This window comes from Ictidomys tridecemlineatus, chromosome 15, assembly GCF_052094955.1.
Source record: "Ictidomys tridecemlineatus isolate mIctTri1 chromosome 15, mIctTri1.hap1, whole genome shotgun sequence".
NCBI lineage: Eukaryota > Metazoa > Chordata > Mammalia > Rodentia > Sciuridae > Ictidomys > Ictidomys tridecemlineatus.
In genome coordinates this window covers 43,087,698-43,112,678 of record NC_135491.1, presented here as the reverse complement: position 1 = coordinate 43,112,678, position 24,981 = coordinate 43,087,698, and the positions used below count along the sequence as shown (strand labels likewise).

Below are 24,981 nucleotides of genomic sequence, written 5' to 3'. Positions count from 1 at the left end.
GCATGCATGCAGTTCAATCCCTAGCACCACAAAACAAACACACACCACGCAGTCTATCCCAAATCCAGGCTGAATTTTTGTTACCTGACTATAGGTGGGATTTACACGTTTCCTCCCTATACCCATTTGTCTGTCCCATTGGAATACCGATAGGATCTTCCTGAGGGATCTAGCACATTTATTGTCCTGAATTCCGACTCCCCTGCTCCCTCACTTTTTAGCCTGTACTGGGGATCAAACCCAGCGTCATTTTGCCCAATTTTCCAATAACGAATTCGGAGAATGGGAGTGACAGTATCTACGTACAGGGTTGTTGGGGAGGACCACCTGACATGAAGGGGAACCTGGCAGGTGTGGATGGCGTAGGCGTCAATAATCTGCAGTAAATTCACAAACCAATCAGTCCCTGGGAATACTGCTATCCATCCTCCAAGTCATGCGTGCTGCTAGCTGCGAATCCCTCACCGCGGACCTCTCCCTTTCGCGGAGAGGGTGAAATGCGACCGGGTCTCTTTAAGGCCGCCTGGGCGGGCGGGGGAGGGGGCGCGCGGGGCTGGACGTGCAGCGGGGCCGCGCTCGCCCTGTGTGGCCCAGGAAGGAAGCCGGGACCGCTGCATCCGCCAGGTGGCTATGCTGCTGCGACCGCTGCGGGGCTGGGCCGCCCGGGTGCTGCGCAGCGCCGGGTCTGGGGGCGCCGGGACCCCCGCCTCGGGCGTCTGGCCGCGGGGGGCGCAGCGACGCGCCTGGCCTCCGGGTAATTTGTGCCTTTGCTCCACCTCCGCGGCGTCGCGTTGCGGCCCCCGCCGGCCCGACCCCGAACGTCCTCCTCCCAGCCGCGGGACTTCCCCCGGGCCGCGGCGAGGGGCGGGGGCGGTCATTGGAGCCACCTGGTCGCGCGCCGGCGGCGAGCGGGCGGGGCCGCGGGGTGCGCCCCGGGCTCCCAGATGGACCGTGGGGCTTTAAAGAGCCGGAAGGACGCAGCCCGAGGGGCGGGGGCGGCCTTGAACTTTCGGGCCGGGGCTGGGACCCTCGGCTCGTTGTGTGTGTGTGGGGGTTCCTTTGGCTTCGGGGAGCCGCGTTAAGCCGGCCCTGGGCGGACGAGGCGCCCGCGGTGGTGTGGAGGTTAGTTTCCCCGCGTCCTCCTCTCTCGCCGTGACCCACCCCTTCCGAAATGGTCGCCACCTCTAGGGCCAGCTGTGGTGTCGCTGGCCTTGGGCAGTTGAGAGGCGACTCAGCACCACCTGTGGGGCGGGTGGGTGGAACGAGTCTTCCCCGGGCCCCAAACCCAAGCCCTGCTCCAGCTCTCCCCAAAGGCCCAGTGCAGGCCGCACTGCGTTGTCATTTGTCGCACTCTGATCTGTGAAGACCCCAGAAATAAAATGAGTGGAAGAACGGAAGGTATGATATACTAAGTGAAAGAACCTGGTCATACTTGGGGCTCAGATGTGCTTACAGGACCCAGGCAGCCTCTGTCGCGAGTAGGTAGGCCAGGTTCCCTGCCTCCACCCACCCAGGGAAGGACCCAAGAAGAGAAAATATTTTTAGGTCAGGGAGCAAGCCTAAAAAGTACTGTTTGTGGTCATTTGGCAAAAGGGTGCACAGAAAAGTGAGCTGTTTAAAAAGTAAGTGAATTTAAAAATTGATTTCCTTTCTTTTGTAGATAGAGAAAATGAAAAAGAGAAAAAATCAGTGGTAAGTTCCTCTTTTGTGTGCACTGACCATCATAGGTTAATTCTTATTTATTTTTGAGGAGGAGAGTAGAGGAATATGTGTACATAGTAAATAATAGAAATATCACCAGGGATAAGAGCATCTGTTTCCATCCCTGGGCCTCAGAACCCTTCAGAGGCCACCTCTGTAACCAGTTTCTTGTATGTTCCTCCTTGGGAGTGTACACAGATAGGAGCATACGTGTATTCATATTCTTTTTTTTTCCATTGTTGATAGACCTTTATTTTTTTTATATGCATTCCTGAGAATGGAACACAGTCTCTGTCTCACACCAGACAAGTGTGCTACCGCTGAGCCCCAGCCCCTGTATTCATATTCTTTAGGTAGATATGGACTGCAGCTTGAGGACTGATTGTAAAAGTATTGAAAAATGGTCAGTCTGTGTCGGGAAGGTTGGTTTCACTGTGGCTTGGGCAGCCCAGATGTGAGAGAAAGATCTGCTGATGGCTTCCTGCAGATTGTCTAGTGCTGAGAATGGTGGGTGGAGAGGGGATCTGAGAGAATCCATGAGGGTCTATGGTATGGACTCAGTCATTCAGATGACTTGGGGAGGTCCTGGTTCTGGGGTGGGATTAGGGCTGGTGTGTGGCTGAAGGTCAAAGAAGGCTCAAGGTAAACATATCTGTAAGGATGTTGGGTTCTTCAGCTGATTGGGGTCAGGAACAACGTTTTAATCACCATCAGTCTATGGGCTCAGTTTCTTAGGGGAGCTGGAAGTCAGTAGCTTCTGTAGCTGGGGAAGAGGTCTTGGTTGGTGGTGGCATGAGTATGTTGGCCAGGGTCTGCAGCGGCTGGAAAGTGTGGGCAGGCCGGTGGCGTACTCAGGATGATGGAGAGGGCCTGGAAAGGAGTGACATTGCAGGAAGGGGGCTGATGATTGACATGCTTGAGATTTATGAAAGTTTGGTGAAATTATAGGAGGGGGTGAGGTATGGCGGTGGCCACCATAGAAAGGGAGGGGAATACAGAGTTGGGTTGGATGAGAATTTATGTATTATTGTTAATTATTCAGCTATGGTCCTCTTTTAGGTGCTTTCAGGTGTCTGATATGTCCCCAGATACATAGTAGCAAGTCCATAGGAAGTGGTATCCTGTAACCATTCAAGTCTTGTGAGGTCCTTTGTGGGAGACACTGCATGAGGACCCTAGGAACCAAACAACTCAAGTCATTAGGGAGCCTGAGTTTAGTCTAAAGGGGGCTACGTAGTAAACAGAACAGTGGTGGATCTCGAGCAGCAGAGAGTCTGGGGACTATGAGGAAGCAGGCAGGGGGCTGACGATCGAGCCTTGAGAAACCTTGATGCTTCTGGATGGAGGAGAAGAAACAGCAGATGTCACTGACAAAAGGAAGAGAACCTGTAGGTTTGGACTTGTGGCCAGTTCCTAGAGAGTGGCTGGGGATAGATCCTAACATCTACAGCCACTGAAGGATTTTATCCCTGTCTCAATCTGTTTTATGCTACTCTGATAGAATACCACAGACTAGGTACCTTCTAATGAACAGAATTTTGTTTGACTTGTGATTCTGAAGATGGGGAAGTCCAAGATAGAGGAGCCAACATCTGATAGGGCTTTCTTGCTCCATGTGTGTGTCATCCCATGGTGGAGAGGATGGTGGAGAAGAGAAAGAAATTGGAGAAGGGGGTCCCATTCAGTCTTCCATCAGGAACCCATTCCTGTGATAAATAACCCACTCTTTCAATGATGTCATTAATCCATTCCGGAAGGCGGTCCTCATGACCTAATCAACTCTTAAAGTCTCACCTCTCAATACTGTTGCATTGGGGATCAAGTTTCCAGTATATGAAGTTTGAGGGATGCATTCAAATCATAGCATCCATGTGCAACATGATTTGGTTTGCCTCTCAGGGAGAGACAGTGGCGGACTATGGGTAGAGTGCTGTCTGGGGTGAGGCTGGAGGTAGAGAGGCTGGCAAGGAGGTCACTCCAACAAGAAAGAGCAGAGGCCTTTAGCTAGGGGTAAGTGGGTTGGGGATTGACTGCAGATGAGTGGGAAACAGGGCCCAGGCACATTTCTGATTGATTGGTGTCGCTGGGTAAGGAGAGTGTTGAATGGATGGTACAGCCATCTCATAGCATTATTACAATATCAAACCATTGAGCACTACAATTTTTATAATAGAGCAGTTAGAAGGAATTTAACATCCAACAGTAAGATTTAGTACATCGTTACTTATCTTATGTGATGGAATATATAAGCCATGAAAAAAATCATACTGTTGAAAAAAAATAGCTGGATGTGGTGGCGCATGCTTGTAATGCCAGTGACTGGGGAAGTGGAGACAGGAAGATTGCAAGTTAAAAGCCAACCTGGGCAACATAGCAGGACCCTGATTCAAAATAAAAAGAGCTGGGGTTGCAACTATCCCACTCCTCAGTTTATAATCCAAAAGATTTTAAATCAGCCTACTAAGATGGTGCAGCCACATCAATGTTTATAGCAGCTCAATACACAATAGCTATGGAAATAATCTAGATGCCCTTCAACAGGTGAATGATAAAGAAATTATGGTATATATACACAATGGAGTATTACTCAGTCATAAAGAAGAATGATTATGACATTTGCAGGTAAATGATGGACCTGGAGACTTATCATGCTAAATGAAATAAGGCAGGTTGAATGTTTTCACTTTTATGTAGAAGCTAACCCACAATAAGCGGGGAGAGGAGAAGAATAGATATTTAGATATAGATAATATCTATTATCTAATAGATATTAGACAAAGGGGAGTAAAGGGAAGGGAGGGAGGATAGGAAAAGGAAAGAGTTCAATAAAAACAAAGTAATTTTCCCATGTACTACACCATAGTGAATCACACCATCATGTGCATCCATAAGAAAGGGGTTCTAGCTAGAATAAGACATATTCCATGCTTTTATAGTTATGTCAAAATGAATTTTGTCTCATATGACTAAAAAAACCCAATAAAATAAACTGGAAAAAAAAAGAACTGGGGTTGTAGCTTAGTGGCAGAGTGCTGCTAGGCTCAATCTCCAGTACTGGAAAAATAATTCAATAAAGCCTTTTTTTTTTTTTAAAGGACCCAGTTCAATGTCACTTAATATTTAAATAATGAAGAGAAGACTTACCACTTTCACCCCCAAACTCTCTCTCATACACCCCTATTGTTAAGCATATGACTTTCTCTTAATAGTCTGAGAATTTCAGTTTATAATATTTTTTCCTTGTTTTTTTTCCCTAGGAACAGTTTACTTTTTTTTCCCCATGTAGGTCACACAATGTATTTTCATTCTTATTGGTTTGTGTGTGTGTGTGTGTGTGTGTATTTTTTCCCCTTTTATTATTCTTTTACATAGTACCTTCCTGTTTTTTTTTTTTTTTAACATATGTGGGACCACACATTGCTTATTATGATCTTCTGGAACCAGAGCCACTTGGGCCTCTGTCACTAGCAGTGCATAACTGAGCAGAGCCTTGTCAGAATTCTAGGGCAATAAATTGGAGGGTTCCAACCCAAAGTCTGATTCAGACAGTCTGGATGCTACCACATTTTTGACAAGCCCCTCTAGGACTAGGGTGTAGCTCGGTGGAAGAGCACTTGCCTAGCATTCTTGAGGTCCTAGGCTTGATCCACAGCATTGCAGAAACCAAATGGAAAACAAGCCTGTCAAAAAGCCAAGTCCTTTGATGCTTTAGAAGCAGGTGCCTGAGCAGACCAGTGATGCTCAACCATGCCTGCACTTAAAACCACCTTGGGAACTTTAAAAGTTACTGAGGTCCTGGGCTGGGGATATGGCTCAGTTGGTAGAGTTCTTGCCTCACATGCATAAGGCCCTGGGTTCAAATCCTCAGTACTGCCCCCCTCCCCTTCAAAAAAGTTACTGAAGTCCTAGTCCTGTCCTCAAAGCTTGTGGTGTGATTGGTCTGGGTTGTGGCTTCCTTGTAGAGCTTTTAAAAGACTTCTGGGTGATTCTAACACATCACCAGGGCTGAAAACCACTGCTTCCAACTCCTTCTCCATCTATTGCTTAATCCTTAATAGATCCCAGAAGGCTGTTTGTGGCCCCTTCCTCTCTTACCATGACTCCCCCTCCCCAGGTGAAGTTAGTGTGAGCAGGGAGTAGGTTCAAGCTGTTCCTTTTTCCTTTTTATAAGCCTCATTTTTTTCTTCCGTGAAAAATGTTAGGACATGTTTTTCAGGTTCTGGTCAGGTTAAATGTGATAATGGCTTGACCTATGACAAACATCTTTGTTTTTTTTTTCTTTTCCCCTTTCCTAATACTTTATAGTCAGTAACTGCTTTTTTTTTTCTCTACAAAGCAGTGAATTAAGATTCTAGATAACATAACATGTATTACTCTACCTTAAAAACGACTGATTTAAAAAAAAAACACAACCACTAATTAGACTCTGGTTGAGGAGGCAGGATGCTTACACGTAAAATCGAACAGTCCTAGGTGAGGGCAGATTTGACTGGGTAGACAAGTTGTGTGTGACTTGCTGGAAAGGAGGGTCTGGTCTGGAGGGACCACTTGAGCCTGCCATTGGAGTCAAAGGGGTGACATTTGTTTGTTAGAGCTAACGGTGGGACACTGGGGGTTTCTTGAGGAGGGATTTTGGTTTACCTGTCGAAATCCTGGACTGAACCAATAACGCTCTTCACCTAAGACCTCCCCTAGAAATTATCCCCTAATGTTCTTTTAGGCACTCAGTTTCCATCTCTAATGCACCTTGTCCTTTGCCAGGTCTGTGTGGAGGGCAATATTGCAAGTGGGAAGACCACATGCCTGGAGTTCTTCTCCAACACGACAGACATCGAGGTGAGGCATCCACACGGGGTTCTAAGGAGCTTGAAAAGCCTTGATGGGATGGTTTATAGGGGGCATGGCCCACCCTGTCTGTGGAAATATAATGCAGGTCACAAGTGCAAGCCATGTACTTAATTTGACATTTCTAATAGCCTCATTTAAAAAAGGCTGCCGGGGGGCGGGGGGGCAACTGAGGATTTAGTTCTGTGTAGAGTGCTTGCCTAATTGTGCATGACCCTGGTTTTAATTCCCAGCATTGTAGAAATGAACAAACCAACCAAACCAACAAACAAAAAGAGAACATTTAAAGAAAAAATGTTACAAATATTATCATGTCAACGTGTAATCAGTATAAAATCATCAATGAGCTATTTTGCCTTCTATAATCATACTAAATCCTTGGAATCTAGTATATATTTTATACCTAGTAGCATCTTTCTCTCTCTCTTTAAATTTTTAGTTATAGATGGACACAATATTTTTATTTATTTATTTATTTATTTTATGTGGTGCCGAGGATTGAACCTGGTGCCTCACAGTTTCGCAGCAAGCACTCTACTACTCAGCCACAACCCCAGCCCCACTAGTAGCATCTCTTAGTTTGGACTACAAATAATTCCCAACTTAGGATGGTTCAACTTAAAATTGTTGGCTTTACAGTGGTGTAAAAGCAGTATGCATTCAGTAGAAACTGTACTATGATGTTCATAGTATGTAGTTGGTAGATTAGTTGTAAATGCATTTTCAACTTGGGATAGTTCCAAGTTGAGGTAGGTTTATTAGGGCATAACTCCATTGTAAATTGAGGAGCATCTGAAGTCAGATTTCAAAGTTGTAATAGACTCACCTGGTTCATGGCTGATGTTTTGGACCGTGCAGGTAGGTATAGACCTCCCACCATGTATTAAGGAAAAGAGTGTATATGTGAAAGAAGAAAAGTCAGGCTGTTGAGTAGGGTTAGAATATTACAATGTGAGATGTGGGATATCAGGGTCCAAGCAGGGGAGGATTGGTATGTATAACCAGGTAATATAATTTCTAGTTCATTGAAAACCTAGTGTCTAAAATTAACCTCATAGATGTTTAAGAATTATCTCTACACAAAGAACCTGGTCCTTCCTCCTCATTCTAGATTTTAGTGCTATAATCATTTCTGTTTTGGCCCCTTTTTGTTATAGATTAAGTGTCTGTTATCTGAAATGCTTGTGACCAAAAATGTTTCAGATTTGGGATTTTTTTTTTCAGATTTGGAATATTTGCATATGTATAATGAAGTATTTTGGGCACAAGACCCAAGTGTTAACACAAAATTCATTTTCATCTTACATACACTTTATACACATGGAAGGTAGTTTTCTGCAATATCTTTAGTGTGTCTGCATTCTGTGATATGTCGCATGAGGTCAAGTGTGGACTCTCCCACTCATGACATCATGTTGTTGCATAGAGAATTTTGGATTTTGGAGCATTTTGGACTTTAGATTTTCAGAATAGGGATGCTCAAACTGTACCCCAGATCTTACAATTTTCATACCATTGTAATACTTTTCTCTCCTTCCTTCCTTTTCCTGTTTTTACTTCTATTAAAAATTTGTGTGGTTTGATAAATAGACATCATATAGCCCTGGTCTTGCTTGTGCTTATGTGCTGCTGTTATAGCAGGTCCAAGACTGCTGTCATTAGGCTTGCTTGCAAGGTTGACCCTTGGCTAGCATATAGGAATGTAGGTCTTGGGAGGATTTCTACCATTCTTAACTGATGGGAGTGGCTGTCTGTGCCTAAACTCTGCAAACAATATTTTTTATGTTGAATGCCTGTTTTCTTCTTGGAGACTTGGGAATTTGGTATGTACCAAATTGTGTCAGGCTGTGGTTGCCTGTATGATTGAGCATCACTGAAAGCCCTGAAGTCCTAGGTTCAGGTCAGCTTCCCTGGTAGACAACATTTTTTAATGAGCTATGATAGCTCATTGCTGGGGGAATGAAGTGAGTCCTATGTGACTATACTGGGTGAAGACACTTGTAACCTTGTGCCTCATTTCTCCCCAGGTACCTTTTCCCTATGCTGATTTTGCTCTGTATCTTTTCATGGTAATAAATCTTAGCTGTGGGTTTTGTATGCTTTGTCTCCTGGATTATCAAACCTGGGAGAAAAGAGGTTCTTGGGAACTCCCCACACCTACCTGGGGTATAACTTTCCATGGCACTTTAGAAACACTTGTATTCTCATTGAAGACCTTGGAACCAGTCAACAACAATGACAGATAATATTTATCTGATGAGTATACTACTGTATGCCAGGCACACATTAAATTGTTCATCATATTATCTAATTGATCAAATCTTTACCTGAGTAGTTCTGTAGTTGTAAATGATATTACCAATTGGCCTACGAATTTACATGGTGTGATGGCTAGTTTTAGCTGTCAGCTTGACTGGATTAAAGAATATAGTAGTCCCCCCCATCCTTTATATGTGGTTTTAGTTACCTGGGGTCAACCACAGTCTGAAAATATTAAATGGAAAATTCCAAAAATGAACAATTCGTAAGATTTAAGTTGCATGTTGTAGTGAGAAGTACTCACTGAAATCTAATGCCATTCTACTCCATCCCAATCAGCATGTGAATCATCCTTTTGCTCAATGTATCTACATTGTATACACTACCCTCCTGTTAACTTAGTAGCCATCTCAGTTATCAGATAAGCTGTAGTTGTATCACAATACTTGTGTTTAATTTACCCTTATTTTACTTAATGGTGATTCCAAGATGCAAGAGTAATGATGCTGACAATTTTATTATAGTATATTCTTATCATTGTTCTATTTTAGTATTAGTTACTGTGCTTAATTTATAAATTAAACTTTACTATAGGTATGTGTGCATAGGAAAAAAAGTAGTATGTATAGGGTTTAGTACTATCTGCAGTTTCAGGCATCCACTGGGGGTCTTGGAACATATCCTTCATGAATCAGTGGTGGTGGGGGGATACTAGAGATAACTGTACCTAGAGAACTGATAGATCATTATGTGTGTCTAGGAGGGTAATTCCAGAGGAGATTGGTGTGTGAGTTGATGGACTGAGTGGGGAAGATCTACCCTCAATGTGGACAGCAGCATGCCATTGGCTATCCAGAGACCTGGATAGAACAAAAAAGAGAAAAGAATTTTCCCTCTCCTAGAGCTGGGACACTCCTCCTCCTAATCTTGGACATCAGAGCTCCAGGTTCTCCAGCCTTGGGACTTCAGGACTTAGACCAGAGGCCCCTGGGTTTGGGACCTTCAGCCTCAAAATGTGAATTACACCATTGGCTTCTCTGGTTCTGGGATTCAGACCTAGACCGAGCCACCTACCAGCATCCATGGGTCTCCAGCTTGGAGACGACGGGTAGTGTGACAGAGTTCTCAGCCTCCATGACCACATGGGCCAGTTTCCCTAATTAATTTCTCTCATGTTTCAATTTATATTTATCCTATTGTTTCTGTCTCTCTAGAGAACCTTGACTAATATACATGACTAGTATGTGGACGGTCAGGTCCCAGCTCAAGCTCTCTGGCTCCAGGACCATAACCTTGTTTCTTCTGTGGCATGAAGAGCTTGGTTGACGTTAGGAGGACCATTTACCCTTCAGATATCAGCTGATCTTTGGTTGTTCTCAGATCCTGTCTGGAAGTTACAGGGGGAGGCATCTAGATGGAGTTGTGGCCTGAGAGAAGGTTGCTTAGCTGTTTCGTCTTCCCCCAGCCACCCACATCCTGATAGTGCTGACTCTACTTTCACACTTACATGCTCTCACAAAGCTCAGAACTAGGGAACAGCAGCTCTGATGTGATCTTTTCTTTCTTTCTAGGTGTTAATGGAGCCCGTGTCCAAGTGGAGAAATGTCCGTGGCCATAATCCCCTGGTGAGTGGCTTATTTCTTGTACAAACTGCCAGCTTCCCCTTAAGTGCCTGGGAGTGGTGATGCTGTCACTTGAGCCTGTTACAGCTATTAGCCGAGTTGGAGGAGAACAGGAGGAACAAGCAGAAAATGGTGGCATGTTGGTTTTCTAAGTTTAAAGATCTCTGAGGCCTGGGTGGGTGTGCACAGAGCCCAGGAACCTCCTATCTGAAGTGGCTATTAGAAGCCAAGTCTCTTTGGATCTACCCCTCCCCACCCCACTTCCAGGACCTGCTTCTAAGTGACCAGGTTCCTTGGTGAACCCTGATTTGAGTTTGTGTTTGGCAACATCTGGTAATGGTATGCTCTGGCTCACCCTGAAGCCACCTGTCTGCTCTCCCAGATGGACCTAGAAAGCAGGGTCTATAGTGTGCATGTTCCCCTTCTTCCTTCCCCATTCAGAAGGTTGTGCTCTGATTGCTTGTAAGAAGTAGCTAGAATTTGGGTCCTACCTGAGAGGGCTTGAGAAGGGGATGTTGGTTCTGGGCTTCTACTTCATGACAGGGACAATGAGTTTCATTTTTTAGCCGAGAAAACGGAAGCTGAAATAGATTGTCCAAGGTCACACGGTGGCATATTGACTATGTAGGTTTGAACCTTAGCCTTGAAAGCCTGTTCTTTCCCTTCATTTTTAGCAGTGCAGGACATTTCCTTGTCTGGTTCATTAGACTCTGGGTTCTACTGCAGGCAGGGCCAGTGTCTGTTTTTGTCACTGTTATTTATTAGAACATAGTTACACTGCCTAGTCCTTAATAGGTGCGTGATCATTCATTCATACAGCCAATATTTATTGCATCCCCCCACTTCAAAGCCCCTGTTCTCCTGGCCCAATATTCCAGAGTGGGGAGGTAGGAGACAGTCAAATACAGAATGTAGTGGGTGGTGATAGGAACCATGAAGAGAACTAAAGAGGTGAAAGGATGTTATTTAAATAAGGCAAAAGCTGTCAGAGTCTTTGAATAAAGAATCCCACAAAGATGGAAAAGAAATTCACCTGTGTGCATGTGGGAGAAGCTGGAATGCCAGTCATCTTTGAGTGTAACAAAGAACCTTCAGAAACATTCATATTCTCTAGAAGTCAGGGAGGACCAGTGCTTGATTATAAAGTAGGACAGCTTGAGTTGTAGATTACAGGGGATACATCACAGGGTAGAATCGTAGTCTCAGGGCAGAGTGTCCTTGGTATAAATAGCATTTTCAGTGAGAGTATTATAATAAGAAATAATAACAGGATTATATAGTTGTACACAAGTTTCCATCTGGACAGAAGAGCAAGATCAGTGCTGTGAGAAGTGTTGGTTCATCACTCTGATTGGCTCTCTGTTGCAGAAAGGTGTCTGTTGCTGCAGTTGTCTGGCTCCTGACCTTTCTGAGATTTTCTTTCATCTGCAGTTAGGAGGGTCTGCAGTTTTCTGCGCAGAGTCCTGGAGTGTCATGAGTTTGTATCAAAAAAGTTTTAAAAATAAATAAATGAGTAGAATAAGATTCTTAGTGAGCAGACTATGAAGTGTGACGTGTCTTGTGTCTGCAGGCCACTGAGGGATTTGGGGTGGGTGAACTTCTCTGTTAGACGGCAAATCCAGGGAAACACATTTCTGATAAGGTTGACATTAGAGCAGAGACCTAAACATAAGGGAAGGGGTAGTCACCTGGAGGAAGAGTGTTCCAAAGGAAGAATGGCAGGTGCAAAGTCCCTGAGATGGTCATGTTTGCAGAACACTAAGGAAGTTCATGCAGTGGAAGCTGACTGGCTAGAGGAAAAATGGTAGGAGCTGAAAGAGGATAGCAGTGATTCTCTAGGCCCCCAGGAGCCATGATGAGAGTTTGGATTTCATTCTGAATGCAACATGAAGTCCCTGGAAGATTCTTGAGTAGGGAGGTGTTGAGAACAGGCTCATTTTGGCTATTAGATGGAGAACAGACCACAGGGGACTCAAAGAACATATATTGAGTGACTGGATGCATGTTCCCTAGGGAACATCCCAGCCCAGCTATTACTGAGCTGTTCTGTAATCGCTTTAGTGTCTTTGTCCACCCTATTCTCCAGACTTTGTGACCATAACTGGATTCCCTTTTGGCCCCTGTCTGGCCCTATGTAGATTTTTGAGATGATTGAAAGTAACTGATAGACCAGGGTCCTATAGATGCCACTTTGATGTAATGTGTTGCATTCTGCTTTTTTCAGGGTCTGATGTACCAAGATGCCTGTCGATGGGGTCTCACACTGCAGACATACGTGCAGCTTACTATGTTGGACCGGCACACTTGTCCTCAGGTATGTTTCACACACTCAGTTCCAACCTTGTCAAACAAAATTTTCTTCAAATTAGAGGTATGTGATTGCCAGAAAGGGAACTCTCACAAGGAAGCCCAGCTGGATCTTCTGTGCTGCATAGCTTTCTCTGCCTGGGGCAAGGTTTTCTGTCCCTGTAGCTTTCTGAGGACCAACCATCAGGATCCTCCACCCACCAACTTGTGACCTCAGGATGGCTGCCCCTGTGCCATCCTGAGGTCACATTTTCCATGATCTGGACCTGACCCACTACTGGACTCAACAGCATTTAATTCACTTCTCAAAGTATGGTTCCTGGACCGGCAGCAGCACCATCACCTGGGAACTTGTTAGAAATGCACATTTTTCTGGTCCCATCCCAGATCTGCTGAATCAGAAATTCTGAGGATGAAACCCAGAAATCTGTATTTTATCAAACCACCCATATGTTTGGAATGCATGCTTTAAGTTACACTGATCTAACCTTCGTAGGGTCTGGTTTTTAGTTTAGATTCTTGAGGGAAAGGATCTGATTATTTTAGCATGGGTCAAATGGTCTTCAGTCAGATGTTGGGGCAAGAGCACAGAACAAGTAGGTTGCTTAAGGCCCTCTGTCAGCAGGGAACTGACTAGGGATAGATTCTCTTAGAAAATAGGGTGGATTGGGAGACCCTGATTGACATCTGTGGGTCAAAGCTATCAGCACAACCTGAGATATCAGTGTTAGAGGCTCTCCATGAAGGGGACAAGATATCCCCAGAGCCAGTTATGTTAGTACAGTGACTGGGCTGGGCAGTTTGATCCAGGTCAGGGTACTGTCAGGTATAGTTATCGTTCTTCTATTGACAGAGATCTGCACCTTCTATTTTTTTTTTTTTTTTTGGTGTGTGTGGTATTGGGGATTGAACTCAGGGTCTTGTACATACTGGGTAAGCTTTGTATTACTGAGCTATGTGCATGACTCTTTTTGTTTTATTTTAAGACAGCATCTCACTAATAAGGCCCGGGCTGACCTTGAAGTTTGGTGGGGTTACAGGCATGCACCACCATGTCTAACTAATCTGTTTCTTAAAATTGGAAGATGTAAGCAGAACCTTTTTGACAACTTTGAGTTTCTTCCCAGTTATCAGATCAGAGGAAATGTAGTCAGTGCTTTTCCCCTTGGCTTATCCCACTTTTCCCAAGTAGGCACTCAATTGCAAACTCAAATTGTATGTAATAATATAAGAATGTAATGAGACACAGGTGGCAATCTGCTAAATGTGTCCAGAGACAGAAAAAACTGGACAGACTAGGGAGAATGAGCAGAAGGAGAGAGGTGACTAAATGGGGAGCCAGGGAAAGATGGGCAGCAGTGCTGCAAGTTCAGAGAGGATGGAGAGAAAGATAGACAAGCAGGGAGGGGGCATAGGTGATTCCCTAGTTACAGCTTTGAATGTGTCTTTGAATTGCTGGCCAAGGTCCCATGGGTGACATGGGCCATGACAAGTGAAAACAGTGTTTGTCCACTTGGCATCAAAGGTAAGGGCCTCTCCTGCCTCCTGAAGGGACGGTGTGGACAAAGGGAAAGGTTGTGCGTTGAGTACTCTGTGATATCTGGTCATTCCCTTCCCTGCCAGGCACAGCCCTTCCCAGTTTCCACAGGCAGAGCTCCAGAATGCCACCCCTCACCTAGCCCTCTGGGGCTCTACCTCATTCACACAGGTCCTTTGCTTAACCAAATCCACCTTATTTATGTCCTTAGTCACTATATCGTGCCTCAAGTCACTATATCGTGCCTCATGTGGTAGTTTTTCCAGTACCTCCCCACCTTCAAATTGAGTCTCCTATCAAAAGAAGCTGCTGCTTTCAATTCACAATAGCTAAGCCATGGAATCAACTGAGGTGCCCTTCAGCAGATGAATGGATAAAGAAAATGTGATATATATATGCACAATGAAATATCACTCAGTCATAAAGAAAAATGAAATTATGGCACTTGTCGGTAAATGGATGGAACTGGAGAATATCATGCTAAGTAAGATAAGACAATCCCCCAAATCCAAAGGCTGAATGTTCTCTCTGATATGCGGATACTAACCTACAACAGGTGATGGTGGGGGTTCACTGGATTAGATCAGGTAGAGTAGGGGGAAGGTTGGGGGGATGGGAATGGAAAGGACAGTAGAATGAATTGGACATAACTTTCCCATGTTCATATATGAGTACACTACCAGTGTAATTGCACATCATGTACAGTCACAAATGGGAAGTTATACTCTATGTATATATGATATGTCAAATACATTCTACTCTCATGTATAACTAAAAAGAACAACAAAAACAACAAAAGAGGCTGCTGCTGTTGAGCCCTCAGTCCCCTTTGCCAGGCTGTCCTGGCAGCTTGGGGTGGGATGGTGTGGGCAGACCTCTTGATTTTTATGTTCAGCAAAGTTGGGGGATGTGACTGGGGCTGGGTACAAGTTTTTCAAGGTCTTCTGACCCCCTCCTCTTTGCCTGAGTTAGCAAGTCACCTTTTTCCCCCTTTAGATGATGCCTGTACGACTGATGGAGAGGTCACTTCACAGTGCAAGATACATTTTTGTGGAAAACCTCTATCGAAGGTACCATAGTCTGCATTATTGATACTTTGTCACACCATTGACTTTTTGAAAGGAGATTGTAACTTGTTCATTTAGTTGACAGTTGTGGAGCACCAGCTTGGTGGTGCCAGTTATGTTGCCACAGTAATGCTGTTAACAAATGACCCCATCCCTCTGTGGCCACAGCTACCTGCCTTTGTTACCAGGCCAGCGAGGGTGGTCTGCTGGGTGGCCGCCTTACCTAGACAGGGCTCAGTTGGACATCTGGGGACTAGCTGGCCTGGGAGGGTCCCTGGGGCACTCGTCTCTCATGCTCATCATCCTCCCTTTGGGATCAAGCTCTGAGGCGTAGGCTCAGCAGCAGCCAGTGGCCCTGTGGTCTACAGGGAGTCTGCTGTCTCTGTGCCTCTGCCCTTTCCCCCAGGGGTGCTGCCCTGTGGCTTCCTTGGGGCCTCTCTGGACCTTGGGGGTCATGAGAGCGCAAGCCAGTCCTGAGAGCCGTCTTCAGGACCCAGGGCTCACTGTGCAGGATTTCCTGTTTGCTGCACCTGGCCTGTGGTTTCATCATTTCACATTTGTTGCCTCAGGTTTTGGTGGTTGAGGTTTTGTTATCTTTGTTTTAAAGTTTTCTGGGTTTATTCCTAGGCCTGGAATCAGGCAGTCGTAGGCCAGAGTTCTTTTCTCTTGAGTGAAAAATATTTTGGGCCAGAGCTAAAGGGATGAATGGGAGGAAGAATAGAATTTGGTCACTCCTCCTCTCGCGCCAACTCCCTGTATGTTCACCCACTCTAGTATCCGTACTGAAGTCTGATCATGGCTGGCCTTGCTCTTCTCTTGGGCACCACACCCTCCTGCAGCTCTGTCAAGCTCAGCTCTGCTCCTTAGAGGGCATGAAAGTGATCTCAGGGACAAGAGAAGAATGCTCTTCTCCAGTCTCTGCCAGGCCCTGCCATTTGGTCCCCAAGGCAGGGCTGCTTCTGCCCTACTCTCCCAGAGCACCTCCCTTAAACCTTTCCCAGCTTCTTAACCTCCTCTGTCATCGCCCCACAGGGCTGGAGTGGTCCATGGCTGGGCAGGGCCAGCCCTTACCATGACCTGCCAGGACCTTCATCCTCCTTTAGTCAGAAGGATCCCTCACTGCCTGGGTGTGTCCACTCTCCCCGTGGCCAGCCTTGCCACACCCAGGGCTGCGTGGGTCCCACACTTAGCAAGTCTACACTCCACTGGTGGAGGGGTGCGAGGGTAGGAATTCTTCTCCTGGACCTCCAGGAACCCCTGACTACTGCTGGGCTTGTGACCTTCAGTGGCTACCATTCCTGTCCTTTCCTGTCTGTGTCCCCTTGGGCAGAGGACACTGTGGGAATGCCAGGAGCAGATGTCAGGTCTCTTCCCCACTCCTTGACTTTTTCTTCTTTCCCTTTTTTGTTGCTTTTCTTTCCTTTTAGGTTAACATTTATTTAAAATTTGTAATAATGCTCCCACTCCTACTTCCTGATTTGAGAATATATTGTTAAAATTTGGAAAATGCAGAAAGATATAAGAAAAACAATAGAAGTCTCCCATAGTTCCACAGTTCAGAGAAAAACCCTGTTAACCTTTTGGTATTTTTCTTTCCAATTGTTTTAAAATGTGTGGATGAATATTAAAATTTAAAAACTAATGTAGTTATACATGATATCGGTTCATTTTGAAATAGTCGTACAAGCATGGAATATAATTTGTTCCAATTCAGTCCCCTGTACTTCCCCTTTCCCTCCTTTCCTCCCTCCTCCTGTTCCCTTTCCTGTGTTCTACCAGTCTTCTTCTATTTATTTATAGTTTTTTAAAAAATAGTGCATCATAATATACATAAAGGTGAAATTCTCTGTTGGGGGTGTGTGTATATGGGAGTTTGGTCATTTCATTCCACCGTTCTTCCTTTTTCCCACCCCTCCTTCCTCTCCTTCAATCCCCTTCCTCCACTCCACTCATCTTTCTTCTGTTTTCACAGGATTTCCTCCACCCTTTATTTTTACTTATTTTGGTGTAGCTTGACTTTCTGAGTCTGGCTTATTTCATTTAAGCATGATGTTCTCCAGTTCCATCCAATTTACTAGCAAATGCCATAATTTCATTCTTTATGGCTGAGTAAAACTCCACTGGGTATTTTATATACCCCATTTTACATACTACAGCCAGAGGGGCATTCCTGCCCATTTTCTTTATGCATTTACCTGTTAATGGGCATCTGGGCTGGTTCCATAGCCTGGCTGTTATGAATTGTGCTGCTGTAAATATTGATATGACTGTCCCTGTAGTGTGCCGATTTTAAATCTTTTGGATAAATAACGAGTGGGATAGCCGGGTCATATGGTGGTTCCATTCCTAGTTTTTTGAGGACTCTCCACACTGCTTTCCAGAGTGGTTGTACTAATTTGTGGTCCTACCAGCAATGAGTGAGTGGACTTTCCCCCCACATCCTCCTCAGAGTTTATTTTTATTTGTATTCTCAATAATTGTCATTCTGATTGGACTGAGATGAAATCTCAGTGTAGTTTTGATTTGCATTTCCCTGATGGCTAGAGTTGTTGAACATTTTTTCATGTATTTGTTGGCCATTTGTATTTTTGAGAAGTGTCTGTTTAGTTCTTTTGCTTTTTTATAAGTTGGGTTATTTGTTTCTTTGGTGTTGAGCTTTTTGAGTTCTTTACATATTCTGGATATTAATTCCCTAGCAGATGAGTAGCTGGCAGAGGTCTTCTCCCTTTCTGTAGACTCTCTCTTCATGCTCTTGATTGTTTCCTTTGCTGTGCAGTAGATGAATATTTTTGAAAATTTGCTTGGGTCATACTTTATATGCAGTTTTATATTCTGCTGTTTTCATTGAACATCAGATTCAGAGCATTTTTCACGTCATTAAATATTATTATACAACATCATTTTTTCAGTTACTGCACAGTTTATTTATATAGACAAACCAAGATTTAGTTGTCCATTATTTTAAATAGTGCCGCAGTGAGCACCATGACTGTTTTCACAAAATAAATTTCTAGGAATGAAATTGACATGCTTATTTGCCTCCCAGCCTGAATGCTGTCTCTGTTGTCAGGGGGCATGTTTTAAAGTGACTTTCTCTACTTGGAGCTCAAATTCCAAATACTCTCCCGTCTTTCATTCCTGGGGTCTTTCTACCTCATACTACAAACCATTCTTGGGGAATGGGAGGTCAGGAGCGCCCAGGTCCCAGCATCACTTCATGTCCAGCATTTTGCGGACTCCACTGTTCTTGATGACACCCTTTCAACCAAAGCCATCCCCAGATCGTTTTGGGGGAAATGGCACACAGCCCGGAAACTTTCTCATGGGTGAATAAAACCAATGCAACTCTCGCTCCAGTGGGAAGATGCCCGAAGTGGACTATGTGATTCTCTCTGAATGGTTTGACTGGATCGTGAGGAACATTGATGTGTCCATTGATCTGATAGGTAAGACAGCCCCTTCCCTGCCTTCTGGCCTGTCCATTCCCCTGGGCCCAGTGAGGATGTGCTTGGTGGGGGATGGGGCGCTGGCCAATGGTGATTTTTTTTTTTTTCTCCCTGTATTTATTTAGCCTTCTTCCTCTCAAAGAGCAGACAGAATCTCAGGGCTTCTGGTTGCTCATGGAGAAGAATCTGACCCTTGGTTCCTTAAGCTGTCCTCCCCTGGGTCAGTTGCTTTCAGACCTGGATCCATTTTGATTTCATGGATTTTCTGGGTTGTAAAGTGGGGGAGGGACAGAAGCTGGACATTTACGGAGGCCTGCCTTGTGCCAGGTCCTGTGCCAAGCTCTGTTTGTAGATAGAATTATATTCAGCTCACAGTGACCCTTTGGGGCTGATGACAGGGAAAGGGAACAGGATTGGGGGAATGAGGGTCAAGGTGCCTCTTTGGTTACACAGCTGGCCAGTGGCAAGGCTGAGAGCTGGCTCTGGTCTGTATCTGGCTCAGGGAGGTGATTATTCCTTTCCACCTGACCTGTGGGCTTCCTTCCCCCACCCCTTGTCTTGCTCCCAAGCCATGAGCAGAGCAATTAAAGCCATGTATGTTTTTTGTCCTCAGTTTATCTCCGGACCACTCCTGAGACCTGTTATGAGAGATTAAAGAAGAGGTGCCGGCAAGAGGAGAAGGTCATTCCGCTGGTAAGAGAGCAAAGACCTCCATGGCAGCCTGGCTCCCTCTCCCTGGCCCACCTCCTGTGACATCATTGTGCAGTTGTCTGCTGAGAGATAAACAGGAACAGGAACAGACCAGGGAGGGGGTGAGCTCTGACTTCCTCTGTGGCAGGAGTTTTTGGAGATTCAGAGCTGCTTCATTTGGTCCTTGACACCTCCCTCTCCTTCCTGCTGTGGCAAGCCCAGGGCTTTCCCATCAGCCTGCTGAGGGTTGCTTGCCTCTGTGCTCTCTGGATCCTCACTAGAATATGAGTTTGGGGAGGACAGGACCGAGCCTTTTGCTCCCTGCTGCATCCAGTGCCTAACACAGTGCCTGATGGAAATAGTGCTCAGTGCTTGGTGGTGCTCGCTTAGTACAGGGATGCTTTGCCCTTCTGGGGTCAGGCCATGGCAACTCTAACTGGGCCATTATAACAGGCTTGGACTATTCTCCTTCCCTGGGTCTTCACTCCCCACATCTCCCTCTAAAATCCAGCCTCCCGGCTGCTGCTTGGGTAATATTTCCAATAACAGAACCCTAGTCACGTGATTCCCTAGCCTGAGCTCCTCCAGGGTGTCACTGCCATCTAGAAGTCCCTGCTTTGGAGCACAGTACGTGAGCTCTCACATCACCCTGCCCCATTTGCCTCTCTGGTGTTGTCTCCCTCCACTTCTGCTTTCCATGCTCTGACCACAAGGAACGGGTTGTGACTAGGGGTATGTGCACATGCACACACATACACACCATGATTAGGCAAGTGTATCTTTACAGAGTGTTTTCCTTTGCCTTTCAAGTTTGTCTCAGATGTCCTGTCCTCCAGCAAGCCTTCCCTGAACTTCCCCCATTGTATTCTCCCTGCCCATAGGCTTACTGCAACCACAGCCCAAAGGAGGACATACTGATAGTATTTGTTTATGCCTTTGTTTCTCAACCCTTAAAAAACCCTTATTCCCTCTGTGTCCTCAGTATGTGTCCTGACGCCAGGTAGCTGCTCAGTTAATATTGAACTGAACACCTTTTGTGAGCAGCTGCACCTGCAGATACACAGAGGCTGGGCAAGCATTTAGTAGGAGCTGTGAATTCAGGATGACTGGACTGGGTGCCCTGAAAGAGCTGTCTAATTCCTGAAGCCTTGATCAACCTGGGTTTACCCGGGACCAGCAAGGAACATTCCAGTGTTGAGGCTGGTGCATGGTTTTGGGCAGCTCCTTTGAGATCCCAGAGGCAGGAGTGATTGGAGGTCGAGAGTGCACTGGAGCAGGCCTCAGATGGGCCATGCCACGTTGGGGCATAGCAGCTCTGTGTGGTGACCCAGATGTTCCCAAGAAATGCTGTCAGGAGTCCCTATAAAACATTACCCATGTGATAGAACAGTTTTTGACAAGGTCTATGGGACAAATCTGGTTTTTGTACCCAGGGAGAGCTCAGTGGTAGATGAAGAGGTGGCTGCATGGCTTACTTGAGAGCTTCTGGGATAGCACTTGAGGAGGCCCCAGGGGCGGCCAGCACACACTGGCTGAGAAGCGACAGTGCGACACATGGGTAGAGGCATGGGTGGCTTCAGTCAGCATCTGTACCCTTTCCCCTTGGGTTGCATCTCAGCAGACTTTCTGCCAAGATGGTGGTCTTTATAGTCTGGAGAATCCCTCTGTGACGAGTGGTCTGGTGGGTGGAATCAGCAACGGGAGGGTCAAAATGCTTTTGGTGGTGAGCCAGAGAGGAGGATGCAGAGATGCTCAGGGCTGGGACACCTGTCCACTGAATGGCTGTGGACCCTCTAACCCTGTGAGGCAGGGCAGGGTGGCTGCTGATGCTCTGACTGATGCTCAGGCCCGTGCACTCAGCACATGGCTGCGTTTATTGCTGCCCCCTGAGCCAGGTTGCCTGTTGCCGTGTTCCTTTGTCCAGGTCACTGCCTTGTGGTCACTGAGAGCTTTCACTTGCTGGGACTCTTGGTGGGGGGCCTTTGCTCCCCGCTCTTCTCCTGACAGCTTGCACCTGCGTGTTTCCATGGCAGGAGTACCTGAGTGCTCTTCACCAGCTTTATGAGGAGTGGCTTATCACAGGAAGCCTTTTCCCTGCGGCCGCCCCTGTTTTGGTAAGTCAGTCTCCCTCACAGGGCAGGAGGCTCTTCCACAAGGAATGACTGGGGGAATGTCAGCCACTTTGTAGATGGGGGAAGGCTCAAGGATTTGGGAGGAGGAAGGTGGAAGGTTAGAAAAGGCTTTCTCTCTCAGTCTGCATTTTTCAATGTGAAGTGACAGACCTGAGAGACCCTCTGTCCCAGTACTTTTATAACTGGTGATTGTAGTAACATGTCACTTACCAGCATTGGCTGCAAAGAAACACCCCAGGTCCTGGGTTTGGACCTTTTGGGATGGTGGTCCCTCTGCTGTGACCTTCCTTCTTTAGTAGATGACATAGAGCTTCAATTTATCATTGCTTGGAGACTTAAGTCATCAGAAGGAACATCAGTTGCTGTTCTGGGCTGTCACATAATGATGCCCTGAGGAGTCTGTGCACCCAGATTACTACCATTTCTGAGCTCCTGTGTTGGCTTTTCATAGTAACCTTCCTTTTCCTTTCCTGACGTGCTATTTCTAACTGACACTGATGTGTCTGCCCCTCAGTGTTTCTCACGGTTCATCCCCTGTGTTCTGATTTTCTGTTCTCGAATGTCTTCAGGCAGCCAACACCTACGAAAGCTGCTCCACATACAGCAAGGAATCATGATCTTTCATGCGTGGCCTTGGACCACGCAGGCACTCACAGCTCTTGCAGGCATCTCCTTTGCTGCTGGCAAAGGAGAGATTATTTTGATGGATTTTTAAAGAAGTTTATGTCTTTCTCCTTTTAAAAAATTGGAATTTATAAAATGATGAGAAGAAAAAAAATTATTCTTGGTCTCACTGTACAGACAACTGTGGTAGATTCTTAGGTGAAAGTCTAGTTCAGAGGGCAGAAAAGCTGGGAATGTTTGACCCTCATCTTCCTTTCCCTCCCCCTGTGACCTTGGCTTCTCTGCCTTTCCCTGCCACCTCCTTCTTCCTGTAAGGGAGGACAATGTCCAGCTCAGTGCAGCCCCCTGACCTCTGTGTTTCATTTCCAGGTGATTGAGGCTGACCACAACATGGAGAAAATGCTAGAACTCTTCGAACAAAATCGGGCCCGGATATTAACTCCAGAGACTTGGAAGCATGGCCCATAGGTGGAAACGTCTGTAGGATCTCGTCAGGAAAAATTCTTACAGTAACCAAGGTAGCCGTTAGGAGCAGTTTGGAAAAATCTACTCTCAGGAGGGCCTTTTATCTGGCCAGATTTATTTTCCTAATGGTCTTTTCTCCCCGGCCAGTGTCTTCATCATGGGTAAATGACAGTGGGACCAGCGGTTTGCTTTTGTCGCCTCACATCTCCCCTGAAGCCCTCAGGACAGCGCTTGCTGTGTGCTGGGCTCTGTACATTCAGACCACCAGGAGAGTGGGGTAGCAGCCTTATATCCAACCAAGGACTCTGACGCTGAGAGGCTAAGGAGCTCCCCAGGATCACGCAGCCAACGTGCAGTAGAGTTGGCGCCATGCAGATTTTTAGCCTAGGCTGCTTTGTCCTAAGACTTATCCCCCAGAATTTACCTTTCCTTGCCACAGACCCTTGCGACGACTTTGTGGGGAGAGCTGGCAGTGAGTGGAGCTGACCTCGTCTTGTTTGACCGTCAGCACTTCTTTACAACATTGCGTTTTTTGACTTGAGCCCAGTGTTTGGTGGTTTCCCAGCATGAGGCTGTGGCCCCTCAATCCCTTTGTCATCTGGACTTCCATGACCACAGAAGAATCACGTGTCATCTCATGATCAGTGCTCAGTCTCCTCTCTGAACCGCTGCCAGTTCCATTTAGGGAAATAGCATTGGGGGCCTGGCCACTTTGCCCTGTTCCAAGCTGGGGCCAGCCCTGGCTTCAAGGCTCCGTCACTCCCTCTTGTCCTTGTTGCCCTGGGAATTACTGACCATCTGTGGTCCAGGGAGAGAGAGAGAAGTGGCCTTAAGTCTTTTTTCTTTCTTTTTTTTTAAATTAGTTATACATGACAGTAGAATGCACTATATACTTTGATGTATCTTACATAGATGGGATATAATTTCTCATTTTGGCCTTAAGTCTTTTTGAAGTGATTTTCCACACAAGGGGACACCTTGGGCCACAGAGCATTAAACCATCTCCATTGGTTCAGAAAACAACTTGGCCCAACTGTGGCCATGCATTGAAGGCTCAGCTGCCTCCTGAACTGAGTGGGAAGCAAGAGGAAGGAAGAACATTCCCTTTGGGGCCAGTCTGGACTGGAAAATCTGGGTTAGTGGACAAAGGCTCCTGACATCTGGGAGGTGGTCAGAGAGCATCGAGGAGACTGAATGCAAACAGGGGAATGATTTTTGGGAACTCAGGAGAAGCACGGCAGCTGTTAGCCTGTGCCCCACCCCCATGATGGACACCTGAGCAAGCCTGTTCGCCTCTCAACAGGTGCCAGGTGCTCCTGGTGGTCCACGCACAGAGTGCCAAGTGGTCAAGGACACCAATGTCTGGCCCTTCCTGTTTGGACCAATTCTTGGGTTTTATCAGCAGGATAAATGACAGCAGCCAAGGTGGGCAGTGTCTATCAGCTCCTGTAGTCTAAATGCTGGTGATTAACCAGGAAACTAGGGAAGGCAGGAACCTTAGCTACCAGGGATCCTGACAGGTTGGGGCCATCTTTGGGAATTTGTAAATGAATAGTCCACTGTTTTCCCTTCAGCTCAATTTGAGCTCCTGTTTTTGGAAGAAATGTGATTTTTCTCTTGCTGTATGGTAACCAATAAATCCTTGACTTAAACCCTGATGTTAATTTTCAAGTGCTTCCTGTGCCAACAACTTCACTTCCTTGTAGGATCCTTTTGCCAGCAGGATGTTTTTATTTTTTAAACACGTTGTTTCCTAATAAAGTGGTATGCATGGATCCAGAAAGATCCTCTTGTGTTCCCCCCACCCCCCACGCCTTGGAGAGGAAGCTGTGTGATCTCTAGAGGGTGCAGCTGGTTACAGAAACCTCCCAGCCTAGAGATCACACCTTAGATGAATGGAGCCAGTGTGCACGAGAGCCGCTGTCTCCTGTGGCAGGCAGGGGTCACAGAGCAGCTATAAACGCCACTACAAGCCAAGGTCGGAAAAGAGCAGATGGCTTACGGCGCAAGGGGGCCTATTTCTTAGTCCTGGGATCCCTGCCTAGACCCTTCTAGGAATAGCTCGAAGGAGCATGGCAAGGACTGTCATCCCTGAAGAGCCAGAGTGAGTAGCCAGGACAGTGACATTCCAGACCTGTTGGGGTCACCCCATTCTTACTCAGGCTAGGGATCCCTGGGATGCTCCAACTCTTGTAAATATTTACTTAAATTAGTGAACAGCATATACATTTTCTTTTATTTTATTTAAAAGTATTTATTTTTTAGTTATAGGTGGACACAATGTCT

At 46.0% G+C, this 24,981-nt stretch overlaps 1 protein-coding gene across 6 annotated transcripts; it reads left to right on the top strand.

The window, feature by feature from the left end:
• Positions 1-482: 482 nt before the first annotated feature.
• Positions 483-24,353, top strand: Tk2 (thymidine kinase 2). 6 transcript variants are annotated; one of them, XM_040279116.1, is made up of 10 exons: positions 483-624; positions 1,661-1,692; positions 6,463-6,537; positions 10,377-10,430; positions 12,652-12,741; positions 15,268-15,341; positions 18,696-18,784; positions 19,398-19,477; positions 21,508-21,588; positions 22,600-24,353. In XM_040279116.1, the coding sequence occupies exons 1-10, from the start codon at positions 498-500 to the stop codon at positions 22,696-22,698; spliced, it is 801 nt and encodes a 266-aa protein (XP_040135050.1). In that variant the 5' UTR covers positions 483-497; the 3' UTR covers positions 22,699-24,353. The 6 variants fall into 6 exon arrangements, with proteins under 6 accessions (XP_040135050.1, XP_077888562.1, XP_005318318.1 ...); XM_005318261.5 differs by having other exon boundaries at positions 566-754; XM_078032433.1 differs by lacking the exon at positions 483-624 and adding an exon at positions 826-1,122.
• The last annotated feature ends 628 nt before the right edge of the window (positions 24,354-24,981 follow it).

What these genes read in the sequence shown, in the direction of transcription:
- Tk2 (XM_040279116.1), top strand. Translation starts at nt 498, where the DNA reads ATGCGACCGGGTCTCTTTAAGGCCGCCTGGGCGGGCGGGGGAGGGGGC. An exon ending in GTGGAAAACCTCTATCGAAG is followed by an intron (nt 15,342 to 18,695) that starts GTACCATAGTCT and finishes CTCTCGCTCCAG; the next exon opens with TGGGAAGATGCCCGAAGTGG. An exon ending in AGGAGAAGGTCATTCCGCTG is followed by an intron (nt 19,478 to 21,507) that starts GTAAGAGAGCAA and finishes TTTCCATGGCAG; the next exon opens with GAGTACCTGAGTGCTCTTCA.